This window comes from Talpa occidentalis, unplaced genomic scaffold (genome assembly GCF_014898055.3).
Source record: "Talpa occidentalis isolate TD23 unplaced genomic scaffold, MPIMG_talOcc4v2.1 talOcc4.12, whole genome shotgun sequence".
Classification (NCBI taxonomy): Eukaryota; Metazoa; Chordata; class Mammalia; order Eulipotyphla; family Talpidae; genus Talpa; species Talpa occidentalis.
Window position 1 is genome coordinate 17331038 of NW_023601212.1, and position 19200 is coordinate 17350237.

At 40.7% G+C, this 19200-nt stretch overlaps 1 protein-coding gene across 1 annotated transcript in view; it reads left to right on the forward strand.

The window, feature by feature from the left end:
* Positions 1 to 41: 41 nt before the first annotated feature.
* Positions 42 to 19200, forward strand: part of RNF214 (ring finger protein 214) — a 46082-nt gene continuing 26923 nt past the window's right edge. Inside the window, 7 exon segments of the mRNA XM_054693130.1 lie at positions 42 to 73; positions 1535 to 1650; positions 3699 to 3744; positions 4907 to 4966; positions 9725 to 9835; positions 9837 to 9866; positions 14082 to 14221. Coding sequence (XP_054549105.1) covers positions 1538 to 1650; positions 3699 to 3744; positions 4907 to 4966; positions 9725 to 9835; positions 9837 to 9866; positions 14082 to 14221 — 500 coding nt within the window. The 5' untranslated portion in view covers positions 42 to 73; positions 1535 to 1537.

The following is a 19200-nucleotide window of genomic DNA, read 5'->3' on the forward strand; positions in this document are numbered from 1 at the left end:
CTCCCCCCGCTCCTCCCGCTCAGGTGCGTCCCGTCCCTCCCCCCACTTCCCTCCCGGGGGCGCGGCGCGGGAGGTGTGTGCGGGGCGGCGCGCGGGGAGGGGGCTGCGGCGCGAGGGGCGGGGGCGAGGGCGGGGGAGGGGGTGAGGTTGGGGCGTGGAGGGTGCTGCGAGGACGGGGCGGGGGTCCCGGCTAGGGGTGGCCCCGGGGCTGTCCGCGGGCGGGGCGGGGGCGGCGGGTGCAGGGCTCCGGCCCAGGAAGCGGTCCGTGGAGACACCCCCTGTGGAGGGTGGCCGCGGACACCCCGCGCTGCTTCCCCCCATTGTCCCCTTGGCCACTGTCGCCCCTGCTCCCCCGAGGACCCGTCGCTCTGGGCACCTGGCTGGTGGTCGCCGCCGGCCTGCGGCGCGGGGATCCCGGGGTGTAGCCCACTCTGCACCCCACACTGCAGCCTCCGGCCAGATGTACCTGTCCTGCTCCACCTTGGGCAGTGCAGCCGCGGAGTTGCGTGACTCGCACCCTGGGTGTCCTTTACTGGGCGCCAGGACCCCCGAGCCGGGGCTCATTTGGGCCAGGAAGTGTGCACCTGAGGCAGCAGGAATGACGATTGGGGGCCCGTTTTCTCACCAGCTTTGTGTAGTAGGGGAAACTGAGGCACAGAGGGTCTTTGGCCTGTGACTGGAGTGTTGACATAGCCTGGTCTCTATGCCTGTGCTATGTGTGCTTCAAGGTTCTGGGGTTGAACTGTGATGCTGTTAAAATAAAAATGAATTTAAAGTGAATTCACTGTTACTGCCCCACCACTGCCCAAACTATCCTTTGCCCCCTTTATCTCTGCACCATAGAGGGCCTTGAATTTTTCCTGCAATATAAAGGATGATTCTTTGATCTAAGAAAAGTATTGTCTTGCTTCCCTTCCTTGAGTTACCCTGTTTTTCAGCTTATTTTCATACTCTTGCGCCCCTGTAGTGACTCTGAAAAGTCTACTTACCTCACTTGGTGGTTTATCAAACTTTTCCCATTTGTGGGGAACCCTGTGATGGAGGAAAAGATAACTGGGATGGTTCAATAGAGTATTGCTTTTTCTCACATGCAAACACCTCCAAAAAACTTGACTTAAATTAATGGAGAGATTGCTTTTAATGTAACATGAAACAACATATTACTGATATGCCCCACCATACAAGCTTTATAGTAGACTAGGTCTGTTAACCATTTGGAAGACTCTTACAGACTATAGTCTGTTTTAAATGACTGCATTTCTGCCAAAAGTGGACACCAAAACTTTTGTACCTACTTCTGCATGTTTATCTATTTGTGGTGACTCCTAGGATTTCATGTACTGGGACCTATTGCATGCAATGCCTCTTACTAATACCCTTCTAAAGGATGCTCAAGTATTTTCTTCTGGAGCCCAACTTTTTCTCTGTTTCTTTCCTGCAACAACTCTGTTGTAAGGACATGCTGAGGGGGGCAAGATACATTTGTTAAAAAAATTTGAAACCTGTAACCTGCAATTTCTTTCTGAATGTACAGAGCATGATGGCAGCATCTGAGGTAGCTGGTGTTGTGGCTAATGCCCCCAATCCTCCGGAATCCACTTCTAGTTTATGTGCTTCCAAATCAGATGACAGTCTCCCAGATGGTCTAAGGTAATGTGTGAATTCTTGATTGGGTATATTTCATGTGGGTAAAGGGCTTTCGAGATGGGTTAATGGAAGGGTAGCTGGTCCTTCCTGTTTGGGGCTCTAGTGGCACTGCACTAGATAAAGCTTTAAAGGTAGGGACCATCTGATCTGTAGTTGTATTTCTGGCATCCAAAACAGCCCTGACACTTAGCAGGCATGCTGAATGTTTGTTGGATAAATAGATGAGAAAACAGGAGGTCAGACATCCCAAAATGCAAATATTTCCCCACGCTATCCTACATGGACTTATGTTCATTTAATTACATGTTTATGTATCATACCTCTGTGTGTTTGTGTGTATATGTATTGTACTATATTATATAGATATATGTATATAGATGCATCTACACACGTTTGTGTATTTATATATCTATATCCACAGATAAATAAATATATCTTTGATATTATGATTTACTGGATACTTTCTACCTAAACTCTTGAGGGTAGGAATTATAATTGTCCAAACCTGCATTTTACAGTGGTGAACACATTGTTATATACAATGCTGTACTAAATTGAGATTATATATTCTACTTCAACTCTTTTTCTAGAGTATCTACGCCTTAATACAATACATAATGTTGTACTAACAGCTTTGTATATATTCATACATTTAACCATTACAACAGTCCACGGAGTTAGGTGCTAATATTATCATTCCCATTTACAGGTGAGGAAACTGAGACACAGAGAGGTTAGTAACTTGCCCATGGTTGCCAAGCTATCTTAGAATCAGGGTTTAAACTGGCTTGTCAGACTTCACAGTACTTACTAAATATTTGTTTAATTGAAGGGAGGTTGGTTAGTGAATGGGTAATGGGGAAAATGTTAAAGTTAGTCTAACTATAAACTTGGGTCTTCATTTTATAAATAGAATCAGCCATATACAACTAGTAGTAATAATGGCAGTGAGTTTTTTCGAGTGTTTATACCATTACAGTCTACTTCATTGCATTATCTTACACAGTCTTCACAGCAATCCTATTATGTGGGTAATATTACCTCTCTTTTACAAGTGAAGCGAATTAAGTGCCCAGAGTTAAACCACTAGTAAAAGGTACTCAGGATTCCCACCGAAGCACTGTGTATGTCCAAATTTATAATTAAATACCCCTTCCACCTCATTTAACCCCAGCAAGGAATCAGTAATACTCTTGTCACAGGATGCTCTCTTAATTGTTTTATTTCGAACAAGTACAGTTGAGGGGAAAAGACACATTGGTCTGAAGCCCAGTCAGTGCTAATTTGGGGCATTACGTAAGGGTATTACTTGACAGAGTTAGTTTAAAGGGCAAAAAAAATTAACATAGATTTAGTCATTATTCCTGGTGAAAGATTTATAGATGTAAAGATTGGATGTTGATGCAAATAGGTTTTAAATATTTCTTTAGAAAGCAGTAAGTTAATGGCAAAAAAAAAAAAAATATATATATATGTAACTATCCCAATGTTATACATGTTACATTTGTTGTCTGGGATAAAAGTTCTACTGACAGTTTTAATTTTGGATTCAAACTGTTTGTACTTTAGACAACTGAAGTGAAGGTGTTACGCTCTGGAAAACTTGCTGTATTTAAAAAGTGGTTTTGGTCAAAGATTTATATAATGAGTTTCAATGAAGAAAGATTTTGTAAAATGTGAAAGAATTAAAAACAAAATGTCTAAAGTAGTTTTTTACTTGTTGAAATATGTGTAACTAAGTTAATATGTGTAATTAAATTAAATATTCTAACATTAGGCTGTTTCATTCTCATTTTTTCAAATTGGCCCTCAAAAGTACTTTTGCTCTTTAGAAACATTTGTATTTTGTCATTTACTATAAAGTTCTGGAGACCCAGTACTCTGGTTCTTAATCACCACACAGTTCCTTTTCATTTTGCTAATTTGGAGGGCTTTTATAGTCTAGCGTTTTTCTGTTTTTCTAGTGGTTAAGTTTAAAGTGTTAAGTCATACATTTCATACACTTTAAGATTGGGTGAAGAGAGAAACTTTTTATTTTATGTTTTTGATAGCCCCAAAGACCCTGCACAGAAGCACAAGAACTCTCCTCTGTCGAGTGTAAGTAGCCAAACGATAACCAAGGAGAATAACAGAAATGCCCATTTGGAACACCCAGAGCAGAATCCTGGTTCATCAGCAGGTGACACTTCAGCAACGCACCGGGCGTTTTAGGAGAAAACTTGATAGCCACAGCCCTTGGTCTTTCTGGCGGTGGGTCTCAGTCTGATTTGAAGGACGTGGCCAACAAAGCAGGAGAGGAGGGGGACACGCGCCTGCGGGAGAGCCTCCATCCAGTCACTCTTAAGGCAGGTTGCCACACAAAGCAGCTGGCCTCCGGGAATTGTTCTGAAGAGAAATCCCCACAAGCCTCCATCCTAAAGGAAGGTAGCAGGGACACAGGCTTGGATTTCCGACCTGTAGTACCTCCAGCAAATGGGGTTGAAGGAGTCAGAGTGGATCAGGATGATGATCAGGATAGCTCTTCCCTGAAGCTTTCTCAGAACACCGTACAGGTCAAGTATCAAGTTTCTACTACTAAAATGGAATTGGGGCTTTTTATTTATTTATTTCGAGGGTGTGCGAGATTTCTCCACACTTGGTGGAGAATTACTCAGTCTCTATTTTTCACTGGCAACTCTCATACACTTTTCATACCGCGCTATGCAATGACTTCATTCTTGGGTTCAATAAATAATAAAGCCAGGAGCCTAAACGCAGGGAGTAGTCCCTGTCTAAATGCAGGGACTAGGAGCTATATGCCTTACTTTATGATTTACATGTACTCTCTTTCGCTGAGTAATTGATGTGTGTAGGTCATTCGTATTCATCCTTCCCATCTGTGTTCTTGCAGGAGTAATACTTGTTAAGTCTCTGACCTACATCTTAAGAAGTACAGTGTATCCTGCCTTCTAGCAACGAATGTGCTTTGTTGTGGGAGCAAGGATGCGCACAATAGGTTGTAGGGGGCAAAATTCTTATCTTGGACTCAAGACTGTCAGTGTTGGGTCTTGTTCAGGTTATCTTGTGGGGTAAATGCTTAGTGCAGTATGGGTGCCGGTCATTTGCCAGAATCACCATGACTATGAAGCTGATAAGGGAGAGAGTCAAAAGTTAGCTTCCTAGTTACTTGTGGCAGATTTCTAGGTGAAAGTATTAGAGTAAGTCTACCTTTTAAAATGTCTGTGAGCAATTCTGAATGTTATTGTTTCTTTCTTTATAGACTGACTTTAAGACGGCTGATTCAGAGGTAAACACAGATCAAGATATTGAAAAGAATCTGGTAAGTACTTATGCTCGTTGATACATAGAACCATTATTGCAGAAGGTCTACAGTGACATCATCTCAGCTGAAAAGACACCGGCATCTCTATAAAATTTGTGGCTGGTGGTCAGCTAACTTCTGTTTGATCACTTGTAAACATGAGACATTTATTCACAGATAGTTTATTGTTAGAGCTTATTCGGAGTTAAGAACAGAATCTTGGCCTCCTTGGTGGTACAAGGGGTTAAGTCACAGCACTATGAAGCTATCTACAGCCACTGCAGCACTGCATGAGTTCGATCTCTGGCTGGCCAGAGAGCTGACCCACATGGCACAGCAGACCTGAGTTGTCCAAGGCTCCCCTCCGCAGTTTATTTCAGTAGATTCGCCTGTTCTGTTCCCCACTCTGTCTCTGGTGAATTCTTTCACACACACACCTCCTGCCCACGCGCCTCTGGCCTGTGCCCCAGTTCTCATATGCATAAATAAATAAATTTTTTTTTTAAAAAAGAACAGAACCTCAAAAACTTTAGTTTTCTTTTGAGCTATGGAGTGTAAATCCAAATACTTTTGTGAGCCCTACATCTACTTCAAGTTTTTATTTTTTTTTTTTTTTTTTTTTTTTATAGAGGCATGCTTTATTTATTTGTTGCTGGTTTGTTTGTTTGTTTATACATGCACTGGGTACAGTCAGAAGCGCGGGAGGGTGAGAGAATTCACCAGAGCCAGAGCGGGGAGCAGAGCAGGCAGAAGGACCGAAGTACACTGCTGAGGGAGCAGCGGGCGGCAGGAGAAGTCTGCACGCCATTGGGACCTCCTCCGGTGGCCGGGAGCAGCCGGGGATCGAACCGGCGCCGCAGAGGCCGCGGGCAGCTTCGCAACCAGCGCTCAACCGCTGCGCCACCGGGGAGGCCCTACTTCAAGTTTTTAAATGATACTTCCTGTTCCCCCCTTAAGTCAGAACCTTTTCCAGGTAAAAAAGCCACAGGTGTTTTACTACTTTTCTTGAACCCTTCAACCCTTATCATTTTCAACCCTTTCATTATCCTGGTTACTTTTTCACCTAGACATGTGCCATTTTATCAATATTTCTTTCAAAATGTGATCCTGAGCACTTATTATAATACAGATGCATTATAATCAATTCACAATACAATTGACCTCATGTGTTATTCAACTATCTATTTTATTCCTATGTAATTGACTTTTAAAACTTATATGAAGAACATCACATTTGTTTTTATTAAAATGGTCTCCTGAAACTATTCCTGGCATTTTGTGGCAAAAACTTCCAGCCTTTAAGCGTGTGGATACTGAAATATATATTGCTCTAGAGGAAGGATGGGCGTGCTGGAAAGCTACTCCAGGATCAGGAAGAGGTGTTTAGGGTAAGATACACTAATTGAGTGGGTGGGAAAAGCCTGTAGCAGCCAGATTAGAAAGTAGGTAAATGGTGCAACTTACAGTCAAAAGAAGTAAGTCATTGGACACATTGACCAGATGAAGCCAATGAAATTCAGGACAGGTAGAACTGATAGACAGGTAAGATGATCCTAGAGACGAGAGACCTGTGGAGAGACGAGAGACCTGTGCTGGGTGAAAACCAGGCTTGTTGACTCTCCAAGGACAGAAGGCGAGGTCACTTTTCTTGGGCACTTACTCTAAGCATTTTACACGGAGTTTTTATTTTGTTCCCACAGTTGTAAGGTGAGGTTAAGATGACATTTTTCTAGTTGAAGGGACCAACTAAAAAGTTAGAGGAAGCTCCAGTGGTAATCCAGTGGGTCAAAAACAGCCCAGGTTGGATTTTTTGTTTGGCTGTATTCTTTTGAGGGGCATGTGGCCCACTTGCTTTTAAAAAGCAGTGAGCTTGGGCCTCCCCTGGTGGCACAGCAGTTCAGCGCTGGACTGAAAAGCTGCGCACAGCCTCAGCAGCACCGATTAGATCCCAGGCCGCCTGGTGAGGGTCCCACATGGTGCGCAAACCTCTCCTGCCACCCTCTGCGCCCCTCAGCAGTGTACTTCGTCACTCTGCCGCGCTGGCTCAGGTGAATTCTCTCACCCTCCCGCGCTTCTGACTGTATCCAGTGCTTGTATGAAAAAATAAATAAATCTTAAATAAAATAAATAAATAAATAAATAATTCTTAAAAGAAAGCAGTGAGCTAGCCAGGTGTTAAACTTGGTGGCAATATATGAAACTTGGTTCCTGTTTTAATTGTCATGGTTCTTGTGAATGTACTGTAATTTCCCACTGCCCACATTTGAAACTATGACTCCTGACTCTCTGGACCAGTTAGCCTCTGAAGAAACAAGGTAACAATGTGTAACAACTCTTTGACTTGTTAAGATGGGATCACTTGAATAAAGCGACTTACTGTGTATCTTTAAATTCATCTTGGTACTGCTAGAATGTATCTGGAGATGCTCTCTATGAGACTGGATTTTTTCTCCACCCATCCTATGTTTTTCTAAAGATGTATCACAGAGAAGGTTCCATAGGGAAGTAAAGACAAGCTGTGGTTACAAAGAAAGAATCTGCTAATCTAATTTCATCTATTGGTTCATAGCGATCTAACTTTTCTTGAGTTAAGGTCCTCTTTCAGAATCTTTTGAAACTGATTCTCAAAAATATTTGCACACATACCAATTTAAGAAACTTCAAAAGGTGGGTCTCCCTGGTGGCGCAAGGGTTAAGACAACCTATGAAGCTATCCGCAGCCACTGCAGCAGAGTTTGATTCCCAGCCTGGGAGCTGACCCACAGGGCTCAGCAGACCTTTCCTGTCTTGCCCGCTGCTCCCCTCAGCAGTGTGTTTCAGTGGATCCACCTGTTTTGCTTCCACTCAGTCTCTGGTGGATCCTCTCACCCCCTGCACCTCTGACCTGCACCACAGCTCCTGTATACATAAATAAATAAAATTAAAAAAAAAAAACTTCAGAGATCCCTGAGACCCATTGGTAGACCCCAGGTTCAGAATCCCTGTAAAATGTTGTGCTCAGGAGTTGATTTAGGGAACCTTAGTCATATTGCAGTACATGAACTGACACTGGATATCCTAAAACTAAAGGTCCTTCTTGAGAGCTTTTTTTTTTTTTCAATCATAATGTGATAAATATTCCCCATTTATTTCTCAAACCTTTGTTTGCTTTGAAAATAGTTATCTTTTAATGAACAAACTTAGTTTAATGCTCTCTGTGTAAATTTTCCTGGCTGCTTTACATCAGATGTGTTTTATTTATTTTTTATTTTTTTAATTTAAATTTTATTTTTATATTCCCCATACAATTACAACCTCCTTATTTTGACCCCAATCCCTCCTTTCCCCACCCCCCCACCCCCATAGAGTGTCTCTGGTTCATAGTTGTTTGTTGATTTTGATTTTCACTTTCTTATAGTTATTCATTTTCCTGGTCCCTTATTTAAGTTTTCTAGATTCCTGCTATGAGTGAGACCATCCGGTATTTTTCTTTTTCTTTCTGGCTTATTTCGCTGAGCATGATCCCTTCCAGCGCCATCCATGTTGCTGCAAATTGCATGTGTTTATCTTTTTTGAATGCTGAGTAATATTCCATGGTGTATATGTACCACACATCAGATGTGTTTTGAATTGATCTTCAACATGCTAGTATCCTTTTGAAAGGTAGCCATTGCTTTTCTTGATTTACTGATATGGAGGAGGCCAAATTTAACTTGTTAAGTCCTCAAAAGCTTTCTACTTCTGGGGGCCTCCCTAGTGGCGCAAGGGGTTAAGATGCAACTTATGAAGCTATCCACAGCCACTGCAGCACGAGTTTGATCCCTGGCCAGGAGGGTGACCCATATGGCGTACAGACCTCTCCTGACTCGCCCGCTGCTCCCTCAGCAGTGTATTTCAGTACATTTGCCTGTTCTGTTCCCCACTCTGTCTCTGATGAATCCTCTTGCCCCCCCACACTTCTGGCATCACTAAACAAATCTTTAAAAAAATAAAAAATAAAGTTCTTTTAAAAAAAAAAGCTTTCTACTTCCTACTTTGTATAAGAACTTGCCAAATTGTTCAAAATCTGAATACCAAATTCCCAGACCTTCTTAGTGGATTTGGCAGGTTTCACTAATGACCAGCTAAGAATTCCAGCTTCTGGACGCATTGTGAGTAGGTGATCTGTTCTTTATTTTTGCCCATTCTTTTCTTTTTCTCTTGGATGGATAATAAAATGCCTCTGTCCTCTCATTCTCTAGAGTGGAGATTGGCATTTTTTTCTGTAAAGGGTCAGATAGTAAATATCTTAGGCCTTGTGGCTCTAAGTAACCACTCCACTGTCTCACTGTAATGTGAAAACAGCCTGTGTAAATCATTGGATGTGGCTGTGTTCCTATAGAACTTTTATTTATAAAAACAGCTGATAACTGGATTTGGCCCATAGGCTGAATGTTATCAACTCCTGCCTTTGGGCAGTATTGTACAGTAGAATTTTCTGTAATGATTGAAATGTTATCTGTGTTATCTAGTATGGTAGCCACTGGTGTGGCTCGTAGCCACATGTGGCTACGAGCACTTGCAATGTAACGAGGTGGCTGAGAGGTCAGATTTTAAAATTTTCTTATTTTAATTAATTTAAATTTACATAGCCACTTTTGGCTAGTAGCTACAATCTTTTTTTTTTTTTTTTTTTTTTAGTAGCTACAATCTTATACCTTGCAGTCATAGAGCTATGCACAAGACCTTGAACAGACACTTGTGAATATTTCTTGTAATTAAATTGATGAATTAAAACTTTTCTTTTGTTATCAATAGGATAAAATGATGACAGAGAGAACCTTGTTGAAAGAGCGTTACCAGGAGGTCCTGGACAAGCAGAGGCAAGTGGAGAATCAGCTCCAAGTGCAATTAAAGCAACTTCAGCAAGGAGAGAGAGGAAGAAATGAAGAATCACCAGGTGCTCTGCTTATATTAAAATAGTCAATAAGTCAAGCTGTAATCTGTAATCACACTTTAATTTTGTTTCCAAATTAATAGAAAATGTATAGTGTTCCTGGACCCAGTTTCCAAAGTGGATGTATGAAGGCTTTCACACACCAACAAGCAATTCTTAGACACCCAGCAGGGTGTCTGGGGATTCAACTTAATTCAGCTCAATTCTGGCGCTATATGCCCAGAGATAGCTGATTTCATGGATTAAGTACTCAGTCTCCCAAGAACCGCCTTTTACTCAGATGCCAGCCACAAGCCCAAGCTGTTGCCTTTGCATATGACCAAGAGTACAAATCAGATGTCCCCACAACCTCCTCTCCTTTGACTTCAGTTGCCAGTGCAAGCCCAGGTTAATATGTGTGCTTCTGACCAACTGGCTGGATATCAGAGGTTCCCGGGACCCCTCCTCAAGTTCAGCTATTTTTACTACAGCCGCTCATAGAACTTAGGCAACCTGTTTACTCTCTAGATTTATTACGAGGGATATAACTCAGATAATGCTAGCCAGGTGGTAGAGGTGCATAGGGCAAGTTATGGGGAAAGGGAGCAGAGCTCCAGTGCCCTCTCCAGGCTTGCCACACCCCTCAGATCTCCCATATTCACCTATCTGGAAGCGCTCTGAAAGCCTTCCTTTTGGGGGCTTTTATGGAGACTTTTTTTTTTTAGATTTATTTATTTATTTATACAATCACTGAGTACAGTCAGAAGCGCGGGAGGGTGAGAGAATTCACTGAGCCAGAGCGGGGAGCAGAGCAGGCAGAAGGACTGAAGTACACTGCTGAGGGGAGCAGCGGGTGGCAGGAGAGGTCTGCGCACCATGTGGGACCCTCCTCCGGTGGCCGGGGAGCAGCCCGGCATGGAACCGGCTCTGCAGAGGCTGTGGGCAGCTTCTCAACCCAGCGCTCAACCGCTGCGCCACCGGGGAGGCCCTGGAGGCTTCTTTATACAGATATAACTGATTAAATAATTGCCCATTGGCAATCGAGTTTAAATCCCAGCCTCTCTCCTGGGAGCCAGGAGCCTTCTATTTGTGTTGTTTTTCCAAAGGTACATTAGCTTAACACGAAACACCTTTACCAAGCTCAGTGCTTAGGAAATGCCAAGATTTTGGGAGCTGTGAGGACCAAACATATATGTTTTAAAAATAACAGAAGTAGAAACAAAAAAAGTAGTTTTACTCTTTTTAATGGTTATCATAGTATTTTAAGGATAAAAATAACCTTTGAGGGCATCTTTTCAAAGCCCTCACTTCTATTTTAGTTCAGAGAGAAAAATGATTATATTTTGTTGACTTAATTAACTACCTGGTTAATGAGATTTATCTCAACATTATATTTTATAGCACACTTCAGGTAGATTAAAAACCTACATATAAAAACTACAAATAAATTTTAAGTTAGAAGAATATTTATAAAACCTCAAGTTGCAAGAGGTCATTTTTAGCAATTTTTGATATGGCACATGATTTAACTTTTGATATGGCAAATAACACAAAAGTGTCAAAAGTGTTAACCGAGAGAGAGTATTTGTAGCACATTTGACGAAGGATTGAACAGCCATGCCATACTGAGATTCCTACAAATTCATGTCAAAAGCAAACAGACTGGAGAAAACCCAGGAAAGGTGATAGTTTTCTGTTGCTACCTTAACAAGTTACTGTGGATTTAGCGACTTAACACAAATTTACTATCTTACAGTTCTGTAGGTCAGAAGTTCAACATGAATGTCTAAAATCAGGGTATTGGCAGAGTTGCATTCCTTTCTGGGACTTTTGGAAAGAAAATGTGTATCTGCATTTCCAGCTTCTAAGCGCTTGCCTTGTGGCCCCCTTCTCCATTTTCAGAGTCAGCAACATTGCATCTCTGGTTATTCTTCTCTAATGTTGTCCTTCTCTAAGCATAACTGGGAAAGGGTCTGTAAAGGCAGGAATGGCCACAGTGCAGGTTCTCTGATCCCATGCAGACCGGGTAAAGGAGGAGTCAGAGTCCTCAGTGGTTTTGCAGGTTTTTTATTGGGGTTCACCAGGCATATGGCAGGCAGGGGTGCTGGCTGGGGGGCTGGGAGGCCTCCCAGCCCCCAGCAAGTCTTCACTGTATCTGGACTCTCTAGCGTTCGTTCTGCTGCTTCTCGGCTTCTCTTTCAGCTTCTCTTTCGGCTTCTACTGCTGCTCCTGGTGTCCCCATGACGCCACCCTTAAAAAGCACAGTCTTAGCTCAGCTGAATCCCATCTACCTATGCCCACACCCTATTCCAGGTGCCCGCCATCAGGCATGCATTCAGGACAAGGATCCATCATCTATCCTGATGGCGGAAGGGCAGAAAAGCCTGACATTTTCTTTACCCTACAGGGTCTCCACTTTTTTTATTTTGTTTTTTAAAGATTTATATATTTATGCATACAAGAGCTGGGGTACATACAGGTCAGAGATGCGGGTGGTGTGGTGGTGGTGAGAGGATCCACCAGAGACAGAGTGGGGAACAGAACAGGCAGACTGACTGAAATACACTGCTGAGGGGAGCAGTGGGTGAGTCAGGAGAGGTCTTCTGCGTCATGTGGGTTGCTCCCTGGAAGGCCAGGGATCGAGGCCGGGGATCGAACTCATGCTGCAGAGGCTGCAGCTTGCTTCATAGTGCGGTGTTTAACCCCTTGCACCACCAGGGAGGCCCCGGGTCTCCACTTTTAAAGACCTGTGTTGTGTGATTGAATTGGATTTGACCCACTCAGAAAATCCTAGATTATCTCCCCATCTCTAGGTCTTTACTTTCATCGCATCTGCAAAGTACCTTTTTCCATGGGAAGGTTCCAGGGGTTAAGATAATGGATAAATTTAGGGGGAAGGGACTATTATTTTATCAACAACAATTGAAAATAGTAATTCACAGAAGAGGAAAAGCAAATGGGAAATATATATATGAAAAGAAGTCAGCCTCATAGTATTCATTCATTCAGCAAATATTTTTTTGAGTTTCTGTCTGCACTCTGAAGATTTAGTGGCAAATAAAACATAGTCTCTGCTGTCACTGAATGCTCATTCTTGTTGGAGGAGCCAGGCAGTAAAAACAGTAAAGAATGGGATTGAGGGGAAAGCTCATTAAAATTATTAGTTGCTCTTCCTCCTCTATGAGTCTGACAAACGTGAAATAAGTTGTCAAGAGTGAGGACAAATGAGCTCTTTTCATAGATTGGTAGGGTTATGAACTATTACATCACTTTGGGCAAAGTTATTAGGAATTGTCAGTTAAAATGTAAAATATATGTATGTCATGACCTAACAATCTTATTCATAAGTGTCTTGTACAGAAATAAAAGTTTTTGTATGAAAGTGTAGAAATAAAGAGTGTTTATTGTAATATTGTTTATAGTTACAAAAAAACTGGAATCAACTTGATGGACTTTTAATAGAGAATAGTTGGATAAATTGTTTATATTCATAATATATCATGTTATGCAGCTATTTTTGAGTAAGAGCTGTATTTGCTGACAGTATGTTGATGTCACGTGAAAAAAACAGAATGCAGAATAATGTGTCTAAAATGATCTCATTTAGAAAAACCAAAGAAATACATGTGTGAATTTATATTGTTTGAGGTTGGCGAAAGATGGTACAAAACAGTTAACACATTGATTCCTTGATGGGTGGCGATAGTGTGAATTGGGGTTGACTTAACTTTATCATTTTTTATTATTTTACTTCATAGTATAAATATATGTATATGTATTTATATATCAAATATATGTGAGAGGTAAAAAGTAGAGCAAAAAATAACCTCACCAATAATAAATTAGTACCATAGCAAAACAAAACAAGACCATATTTGTTGGAAGCAGAAACTCCCACCCTGTGCAAGAATGCCTTTCTCAGCATTCTCGACAGGTGTCCTTCCTGTGGAACACAGTAATGGAGAGCTTCTTGCTTCCCAAGGCCGTTGGGTCCATTTCTGAACATTGTGATTGTTAGGACTTCTTTGTCCTATTGAATTAAAATCTGCTTTATTGTAACTTTCTCCCTTGTATCTAAATACTGATTTCTGGAGCTACTCATCAACCAGATTCCTTCAATTCAATTTAATTTACTCAAGTCAATATGTTAATTTGTGATAGTGGAAAATAACCTTTGGACCACAAGAACTAATTAATTTCCTTTTTTTGTGTGTGTGATTGTAATTGTGTGGGATTCAGGAAATATTAAAGGCTATCCAGGATGTAACAATAAAGAGAGAAGAAACAAAGAAGAAGATAGAGAAAGAAAAGAAGGAGTTTTTGCAGAAGGAGCAAGATTTGAAAGCCGAAATCGAGAAGCTTTGTGAGAAGGGCAGAAGGTAAATGATTCTATTAAAAATAAAACCACCTGTGTATATGTATGTTTGTGCAAAAGGGCCAGCCGCCTTAACTGTGTTTATGATTTCTTTAGATCTAATTTTCATTTGAAAACCAAGTGCACAAATAAATATCCTTTAATGATTTTAGTTTTTTCACCATCCATTGTGAGATTTAATTTAAAAAAAAATTCAGAGATTCATTACTACCTTGAAATAATAGAAACTTATTTTTTTTTTTTTTTTTTTAATAGAAGGCATGTTTTTCTTTATTATTTGTTTGCTTGTTTGTTTGTTTTGTTTATACATGCACTGAGTACAGTCAGAAGCGCGGGAGGGTGAGAGAATTCACCAAGCCAGAGCGGGGAGCAGAGCAGGCAGAAGGACCGAAGTACACTGCTGAGGGAGCAGCGCGGGCGACAGGAGAGTCTGCGCGCCATGTGGGACCCTCCTCCGGTGGCCGGGGAGCAGCCGGGATTGAACCGGCGCCGCAGAGGCCGCGGGCAGGTTCGCAACCCAGCGCTCTACCGCTGCGCCACCGGGGAGGCCCTAGAAACTTATTGTTGAGTCTCAAGTGTGATCAAGATTTTGATATGCATCAAGCACCTCTCTTGTTTGCTTTTAACTGAATTTTTGTTAAGTATGGATTATAAGAATACTTTCACTATATTTCTGTTATTTAGCACCAAGAGCAAATTCTAAATACTAATGATATAAGCTCTTTAGAAGAAATATTCAGTGAATCTCTTTCTCTCTGGGTACTGCAGCAAAAGCATGAAAGGCATAGAATCTGGTCAGATTTTTAAGTTTTCCAAGTTTCTCAATGTGTGCTGTTTGGATGATTTTATTTAAATTCTAAAATGCATTTTTATTTATCAAGAAAATCTTGGCTTGCAAATGTTTCAGAGAGCTAAAGAAAAAGTAGCAAATTCATTTGCTGAATCATTTTCTGAGGGCTGAAAGGTCAACTCGTGAAAGAATGTTTGAGACAGTTGTTCTCATCAGTTGTTCTGTTGAGAATCTATTGATAATGATTAGAAGGTGTGTCAATTGACTACAATACTCTAGTAACTATAGAGTCCACTGGGAGTAAAATACTCTACCAGGTATTGTTAGCCGTCAAAATGGCTCCCACCACCTCCCAGCAGCATGTCCTCTGCCATTATCTTCAGCGTCTATGTGGGGAAGATGAAGCATAGATGTGTACATGTAAGCATCTTGGCAGCAGATATCTTAAAGAGCAGATGAGCAGACATTGGGAAAGTGAGTCTGGAATTTTATTCTAAGCTCCATGAAAGATTTCTTTTTGATGTGTGCTCTTTACACTCTTAATTCTATTTTCCTTACCATTTGATTGGATATACAAATGGTGATTGATACTAACATTTTGCTGCTTAGTCTTAAAGACTCAATTTGTTTTTTCTTTTGGTTTGTCGTGAGTGTCAGAAGTAGGCTTTCTGACTTTCTCTTAGACATAGGTTTCATTTTTTCCAGAAGCAGGGGAAAAGATGTTTTCTGTGTGTATTTTTTGTTTTTTTTTGTATTTTGTTTTTGTTTCACCTTTCATCATCCATAGGAACCGTGGGCACAAAGATGTTGGGCATTGCATCAGTATGTTCAGTTAGCCATAGTAGTGCACCACAGACTGGGTGACTTGTACAACAGATATTCATTTTCTCACAGCTCTAGGGAATGTCTAAGATCCAGACCGTGGTGGGTTCAGTTTCTAATAGGCCTCTCTTGGCTGCCTTCTTGCTGTGTCTTCACATGGCCTATCCTCTGTGAGTGTGCACTCACGGTGTGTCTCCTCTTCCTGTAAGGACACCAGTCCTATTGAAGTAAAGCCCTGTCCTTATGACCTTAAACTTTAAGGGCCTTATTGCCACATGTAGTGACATTGCAGGTTAGGGCTTCAACATATGAAATTTTGTGGGGACATAGTCCAGTCTTTAATGATCATATTTCATGTTCATAGCTCTTTCATTCATTCATTCAGCCAACATTTATTACCTACTTTGAGCCAGACAATATGAGCCTGGAGAACAAAACTTCCTTAAGGAACTTATATTTAATAGGGAAATAGATAATTAAAAAGATAAGTACAAAATACCATAATGATACATTGATAGTTTTGATATGAAACAACATAGAAGAGGCATATAACCCAGATCGGGTAGGGGGAATTAGAGAGGGATCTCAGAGGAGAACATGACCACCCAATACAGTGTATGATCCTGAATTAAATTATAAAGAATGTTTTAGAATAATTGGAAGGTCATACTGTATTACTGTTAAATATTTTGGGTGTGATTATGATATTGTGTGATAGGTAGAAGGTTATTTTTGTGTTTGAGATATATTTTAGAAGTGTTATGATGTCTGTAACTTTCAGATGGTTCAGAGAGAAAGTTAACTTAAATGTGAAAAAAAAGTGCAAGAACTGTGACTCGCGCAAGGGGTTAAGCGTCAGCACTATGAAGCCGTCCACAGCTACTGCAGCACGAGTTCAATCCCAGGCCAAGGAGGTGACCCACATGGCGCAGCAGGCCTCTCCTGTCTCACCCGCTGCTTCCCTCAGCAGTGTATTTCAGTCTGTCTGCCTGTTCTGCTCCCCACTCTGTCTCTGGTGAATCCTTTCCACCCCCCCACCTCTGGCCTGTACCCCAGTTTTTGTGTGTATAAATAAATAAATCTTTAAAAAAAGAGAAATATACATTTGAGTTTTCTCCATATCTTTTTTTTTTTTAAGATTTATTTATTTATGCATACAAGAGCTGGGGTACAGGCCAGAGGTGGGGGGGGGGTTGGTTAGAGGATTCACCAGAGACAGAGTGGGGAACAGAACAGGCAGGCTGACTGAAATACATTGCTGAGGGGAGCAGCGGGTGAGACAGGAGAGTCTGCTGCACCATATGTGGTCCTCCCTGGCTGGCTGGGGATCCAACTCGTGCTGCAGAGGCTGCAGATTGTTCCATAAGTGCTGTGTTTAACCCTTTCTGCCACCCGGGAGGCTCTTTCCATATCTTTTCATGACTTGATAGCTCATTTCTTTTTAGTGCTAAATAAATACCCTATGGTTTAGATGTACCACAGTTTTTTTAATCCATTTATCTACTGAAGGACATATTGGCTACTTCCAAGTTTTGGCAATTATGAGTAAAACTGCTATAAACATCCATGTCTTGGTGTTGTGTGGACCTAAGTTTTAAATTCCTTCGAATAAATGCCAAAGAGTGTAGTTGTTGAACTGCACGGTAAGAGTATGTGTAGTTTTGTAAGATACCACCAAACTATCTTCCAAAGTGGCTGTACTGCTTTGCATTCCCACCAGCAATGTACCAGTTATTATCACCAACCTTTGGTGTTACCAGTGTTCTGGATTTCGGCTGTACTAATAGGTATGTAGTGGTAGCTCATTGTTGTCTTAATTTGAATTTTCCTTATGACAAATGATGTAGACCGTATTTTCATATGCCATAATATCTTCTTTGGTGAGGTGTGTCTTTTAAAGTCTTTGACCCATTATTAATCAGGTTGTTACTGTTGAGTTTTAAGAATTCTTTATATATTTTGGATGACAGTTCTCCCTCAGATGTCTTTTACAAATATTTTATCCCACTATGTGGTTTGCTTGTCTTTTAATTCTGTTGATACTGCCTTTCAAAGAGCAGACATTTTTAATTTTAATGAAGTCTGACTTTCAGTAATCACTTTCATAAATCATGTCTTTGGGCATAACCATACCCAGGTTCAACTAAGTTTTTGCCTGTTATCTTCTAGGATTTTTTGCATTTTGTATTTAGGTCTGTGATCCATTTTGAGCTAGTTTTTTGTGAAAAATAGAAGCTCTGTATTTAGATTTTTTTTTTTAATGTGTATATTCAATTGTTCCAGCACCATTTGTTGAAGAGACTCTGCTCCATTTTATTGCCTTCACTACTTTGTCAGAATTCAGCTAGCTATATTTATGTAGGTCTGTTTCTGGCCTCTGTTCCATTCTTATTGATCTGTTTGTCAGTGCCACACTGTCTTGATTACTGTAGCTCTACAGTAAGTCTTGAACTCAGGTAGCATTAATACTCCAATTTTTTTCCTCAGTATTGTGATGGCTGTTCTGGGTCCTTTGCCTTTCATATAAACTTTAGGATCATTAGTTGTTAATATCTGTAAATTAACTTGCTGGAATTGGGATTGCATTGAATGTGTAGATCATGTTGGGAAGAACTGACATCTTGACTGTATTGAGTCTTCCTGTCCATGAGCAGGAAATACCTATTCATTTAGTTGTTCTTTGTTCAGCAGAGTTGTGAAGTTTTCTCATAAAGATCTTGTACATATTTTGTTAGATTTGTAGCTACAGGTTTCGTTTTTTGAGTGCTAATGCAAATAGTATTTTGTTTTTAATTTCAAAAATTACAAAAAGGAAAGCAGTAGACTTTTATATTTTAGCCTTGTATCCTTCATCCTAGCTATAATTTCTTACTACTTAAGGACTCTTTTTCTCTGTTTTTCCTATTTTCTACATATATAACCATGTCATCTGCAAACAGACAGTGGTATATCTTCCTTTCCAATCTTTATACCTTATATTTCCTTTCTTTGCCTTACTGCGTTAACAAGGACTTCCAGTATGATGTTAAAAAGGAATGGTGAGAAGGGACCTCCTTGTCTTAAACCTGCTGTGAAAGCTTTGAGGTTTTTACCATTCAATATGATGCCTTAAGCGCTTTTTTGCAGTTGATTTTTATCAAGTTGAGAAAGTTCTGATCCATTTCTAGTTATCTGAAAGTTTTTATCATGAATGGATGTTGGATTTTGTCAAGTGCCTTTTCTGCTTCTATTAATATGATTGTGTGATTTTTCTTTTTAGTGTCTTGATGTCCTGGATTATATTAATTAATTTCTTGAGTACTGAACTAGCCTAGCATTTCTAGGATAATCTCACTTGGTCATTATGTAAATCTTTTTCTAATTATTTGGAT